General features: G+C 46.8%; 1 protein-coding gene across 2 annotated transcripts in view; it reads left to right on the top strand.

Annotated features, from left to right (window-relative positions):
• LOC122257977 (uncharacterized) overlaps positions 1-5000 on the top strand; it is a 103968-nt gene that overhangs the window by 98875 nt on the left and 93 nt on the right. Inside the window, exon 4 of one of the 2 annotated variants that reach the window (XM_086554434.1) lies at positions 3548-5000. This exon is cut by the window's right edge and continues 93 nt beyond it. In XM_086554434.1, the coding sequence (XP_086410560.1) occupies positions 3548-3722 (175 nt within the window). In that variant the 3' untranslated portion in view covers positions 3723-5000. The remainder of the gene's footprint in view (positions 1-3547) is intronic. The other variant, XM_086554429.1, reaches the window with a different exon arrangement.

Genomic DNA, 5000 nt, shown 5'->3' with positions numbered 1-5000 from the left:
GTGCGTCTACCGAGGGGGATGTATCAATCATTGACACAGGACTCGCACCGGTCGGCAGATCAATGGGGCTTTATGGCAGACCCTTTCGCGTTACTTGGATCAGCACAAGAGGGTGAAACAAAGGGGAGACACAAGGGTGTAGGGGGGGGGGGAGGGGGGGTGGGGGGTGAGAGGGGAGGGGGAAGGGAGGAGAGGGGGGAAGGCAAGGGGGAAGGGAAGGAGAGGAGGGAGGGGGGATGGGGAGGAAGGGAGGGGGAGGGGGTGGGGGGAAGGGGGAGGAGAGGGGGTAAGGGTGGGGGGAAGGGGGAGGAGAGAAGGGGAGAGGAGGGTAGGGAAAATGGGGCAGGGGAAAAAACCCGCGGTGGTGAGGGAGATTGCCAAGGTGGACAGGTGGGAGGGGGGGAGGAGCGGAGAGGGGAAGGGAAAAAGGGAGGGGGTTTAGAAGCCGACTGGGGGTAGGCGGAGGGGATGATGCGGGTAGGGGAAGGGTGCGTACAAGCCGAGGGGGGGAGAGATAGATAGATAGATGGATAGATAGATTAAGGGATTTCGGTTTGTTTGTTTGTTTGTGTAGTATTGGTGATGTTATTATTATTGATGTAAATATTTTCATTATTACTACTACTAATACTCCTTTTATTATCATCATTATTATTATTACTACTATAATTAGTATCACTATCACTATCATTACTACTATTATCATTATCACTATTATTATTACTATCATCATTATCACTATCATTATCATCATTACTATTATCATCAATATGATTATCGTTAAGAGAAGGGGAGAAAAAAAGAGAGAGTATAAGAAAATAATGAAAAAGAAAATGGATTAGAACAACGAGATAAGACAAAGAGAGAGAAAGAAGAAAAGGAAAAAAAACAATAAGGGAAAAATGAGAACAGGGAGATGAAATAAAACCAAACGAAGAAAAGGAAAGAAAAAGAAAACGAAAGAAAAAATAAAGAATAAAACGACAAAAGATAAGGAGAGAGAAGAGAGAGAGAAGAGAGAGAGAGAGAAAAAAAACGAAAACGAAAGAGGAAGAAACAGGAAGAGAAAGAACAGGGAATAAAGGGAAAAAAAACAAAGCAACAAATCAAGCCAAGCAAAGAGACGAGACGAGGGGCACAATCGAATCAAGTGTACCCCCCCTACCCCCCCTCCTCTCCCCCCTCCTCCTACTCCTCCTCCTCTTCCCTCTTTTACTCCCTCCTTCCCTCCTCCCCCCCCCCTTACCCTCCTCCTCCCCCCCTCTTCCCCTCCTCCTCCCTCCCCCCCCCCCCCGAGTCCCTTTCCCCTCCTCCCCCTCCTCCTCCTCCTCCTCCTCCTCCTCTCCCTCCTCTTCCCTCTCCTCTCCTCCTCCTCCCCCCCGTCCCCCGCCTCGGCTCTAGTGCCACCTGGTGCCTCGCTGACACCTCCTCCGTCAGGCAGTCCCAGATGGCCGGTCGTGCTGACGGAGCTGACGGAGCTGACGAGTCTGACGATGAGCTGGCGAGCGAGCGAGCGAGAGCGAGAGAAGTGTGGCTGGCTGATTAGTGTGGTGCGTGACTCAGCGGAAATTGTGCGGGTGCTCGTGAGAAGAAGGAGGAGGGAGGGGGGGACAGGTGTGTTGGGGGGGGGGAGGGGAGGGTAGGAGGGTAGGAGGGGGGACAGGTGTGTTGGGGAGGGAGGAGGGGAGGGGAGGGAGGGTAGGAGGGGGACAGGTTTGTTGGTGAAGGAGGGGAGGAGTGGAGGAGGAGGGAGAGGATGTGAGATGAGGATATGAAGAAATGAGGGAAGAGGGCGAGGATGAGGGGGGGGCGGGCGTAGACCGGGAGGGTTGATGCGTTGCATGGATGGATAAAGAAGGAGGGAGGGGGGCGGGCGGTAGGAGGGTTAGGAATAGAGAGAAAGAGCAGAAAAAAAATGGTGACAAGAGAGGGAAAAAGGGGAGATGGAGGGAGATAGAGAGCGGGGAAGAGGGGGGAGGCAAGAGGAGCGGGGGAAAAGAGGGGAATGAAAAGGGAAAAAAGAGGGGGGGGGGGGGGAAGAGGAAAAGAGGGAGAGGGGGGAAGAGGGGGGAGGCGAGGGAATGAGAGAAATTAAAGAGAAATAAGAAATAAGGAAAGAGGAGAAGAAAGAAAGAAGGAGAGAGATAAGTGAAGATGTGTGTGGGGGGTTGGGGGGGGGGGTCAAGAAGATGAGGGGTGATTATGATAACATTCAGATCACTGACATGGGAGAATAGAATTAAATGAAAAATTAAGGAAATAAGATGAATAAAAAAAACGAAGGCGTCATATGACAAGAAGGGTAATAAAAAAGAGAAAACAAAATTGGAAAAAATATATATATATATATTGACTTTTCCATGAGTGGTATTTCCCTTGAGAGGCGGGTCCACGGAGGCCCCCCGAATTTAGTACCTCTGTATTTATGTATGTGTTTAATCCAGTGTTTATCATTATTATTGTTATTACTTTTAAATGATTTTTGATACTATATTTTCTTAGAGGATTTATATGCTGAATATGTCAGAGAGGTGGATATGGATATTTTGATTTACGTTCAATATTTTCATATTCCTTGGCAAATTGTGTTAAGGGTAATAACACACTAACGTTAACTTGTCCTCTAGTCTCTTAACCAATTCAGGGAGTGCATTTATGAGGGGGAATATAAGGAAGTATGTGGTAAATAACAACACAGACCACACAGAAAATACAAACTTCAACACGCCACCCACTTATTACACCACCAACACCACTTGATATAAATCTACCACCGGACCTACAAACCCACCATACCATCAACACCTACACCACCCTCACACCACAACTCACCTACCAAACCAAATCCCCACGAGACAACAACGGGGGGGGACCCCACCATGGTGCAACACCATCAACCCCCACCCCCATTCACACCACCAATATAACCTACCTCCAACCACCCTAGATCCCCCAATCCCAACCTCCAACCCCCCCCACACCCACACCCACATCCCACAACCCCCCCCCACCCCCCACCTACCCACACCCCCCCTCCCTAAAACAAACCCACCACACCACCCCACCCCCCACCCAGCATCGACCATAGATATAATTTAATTCACACGCAAAATACTCATTATTCCTTCCCCCCTCATAACACCCGTCCCAAAGTCACTTCCACAAACACCTTCCCAATAAGTAAATCACCTACTACCAACGCCCCCACCTCCCAACCTCCCCCGATCTAACCCCTCAAATGCCCCCATTTCACATCATTCCACCTCCCCCATACCCTCCCGGCCTCCCCAATCGACACCGTCCATGAACTGACCACCCCCCAAACCCCCCCCCCACCAACCCCCACCCCACAAGTACCATCTCATATAAAAAACAACGCTCTATCAACGCACTCCAAAGACGAAACACCAGCCTAACCCTCCCTTATCTGCATTTTCTCTCCCCCCTTCTCCCTCTTCCCTATAACACCCCTTTTCTCCTCCCGTCCTTTTCGTCTTTTTGATATCCCCCCCATCGCCTCAGGTTCATATCTTGTCTTTTACCCCAGGCGCCAGGAAGCCGAGGACCGAGAGGCCGACAGACACGCCACGAATCGGCTGATGATGGGCATGTCACCCGAAGGAGGTTCGAAGCCTCTGTATCCCGGCGCACAGGACTCCTCGCTGACGCCTTTGCCACCGGTACAGATGCAGAATCCGAGTCCTTCGCTGTCAGCTGTTTGAAGAGGCAGGCAGGCAGGCAGGCAGGCAGGATGGAAGGATTGCTGGGCTGATGGACGGAAGGAGGAAGAAGGAAGGAGGGAGGAGGGAGAAGGAAGGAAGGAAGGAAGGGTGGATGGGAAGGAGGGAGAGAGAGAAGGAAGGAGAGGAGTTCTTGTTGAAGGAAGGAGTTAAGGACTTCATGTCGTTTTTCTTTTTTTCCAAGATGGCCGACTCATGGTTGTCGGGTTATTTATCATTAACCTTAATGATTTTCCTTGATTGTTTGGCCAATATTCCACCAATAAGAAAAGAAGAAAATGAATTAAAAAAAAAAGACAAATGAGGGAAATGAGAGAAGGGGATGATAAAAGGAATGGAAAATCAAGAAGAAAGAGGAAAAGAGATATTGAGCTTTTCTACGGTTCAGTTCAGTTCTCTCTCTCTCTCTCCCTCTCTCTTTCTCTCTCTCCCTCTCTCTCTCTCTCGTTCTCTCTCTTTCCCTTCTTCTCTCCTGTTCCCTGCTTCCTCGAATCTTTAGGAAATGGCAGTGCCTTCCTCTCATGTAAAGGAGAGGATGAATCACTGTTAGTTTTATTATATGACGTCACGCTTCTGTGGACATTTTGGGAGCTCATTTGACTCTCTGTGAAAAACAAAAACAATAAACAAACTCAAGTGAAAGTTTAGTTAGAAATAGTGTCATAAAAGATTGAAAGAAAAACAAACAAACAAACAAAAGACAGTGAGTGATAAAGCGAGAGAAAACGCGACGAAAAAGAAAGAAAAAAAAGGAAAAATGGTGTTTTCGCTGATAAAAGACAGACGAAGAAACAAAATATAGACAACTATACGAATATCCTTTATCCGAATTCAATGAAAGTAGAAAGACAATGCAATAAGATATTATAGATGTAGTACAATGAGGAAATTCTCATAAGTGTTCAATATCCTCATTTTTTCGTTCACCCTAAACTCAGTGAGGGAAAGTTGTGTGCGACTGTACGCGAATGACGAGAAATATGTGTGTGTGTGTACATATATATAAATAATATTAGAAAACGGAAGATACCACACCTGATCGGTTATGAAGTAACTAACTGGTCTTATGTAACTCCTAAATACATGTTAGAAAAGACGGTAGATGAATCTTATAAAAGAAAGAAAGTTAAAAAAAAAAAAAAAAAAAAAAAAAACATGCACTTTTTTCATTTTCTTTTTAGGTCACGTGTATACCATTCTATTATGTATTTATAATAGTTGTTGATAATATTTTCTTGTTTTTTTTATATTTTTTTGTTG

The sequence above is a fragment of the Penaeus japonicus genome, unplaced genomic scaffold, assembly GCF_977035675.1.
Source record: "Penaeus japonicus unplaced genomic scaffold, GWHDUDI00000001_assembly GWHDUDI00000003, whole genome shotgun sequence".
NCBI lineage: Eukaryota > Metazoa > Arthropoda > Malacostraca > Decapoda > Penaeidae > Penaeus > Penaeus japonicus.
Note: the sequence above shows the minus strand (reverse complement) of the source record. Positions and strands in the feature narration are given on the sequence as shown.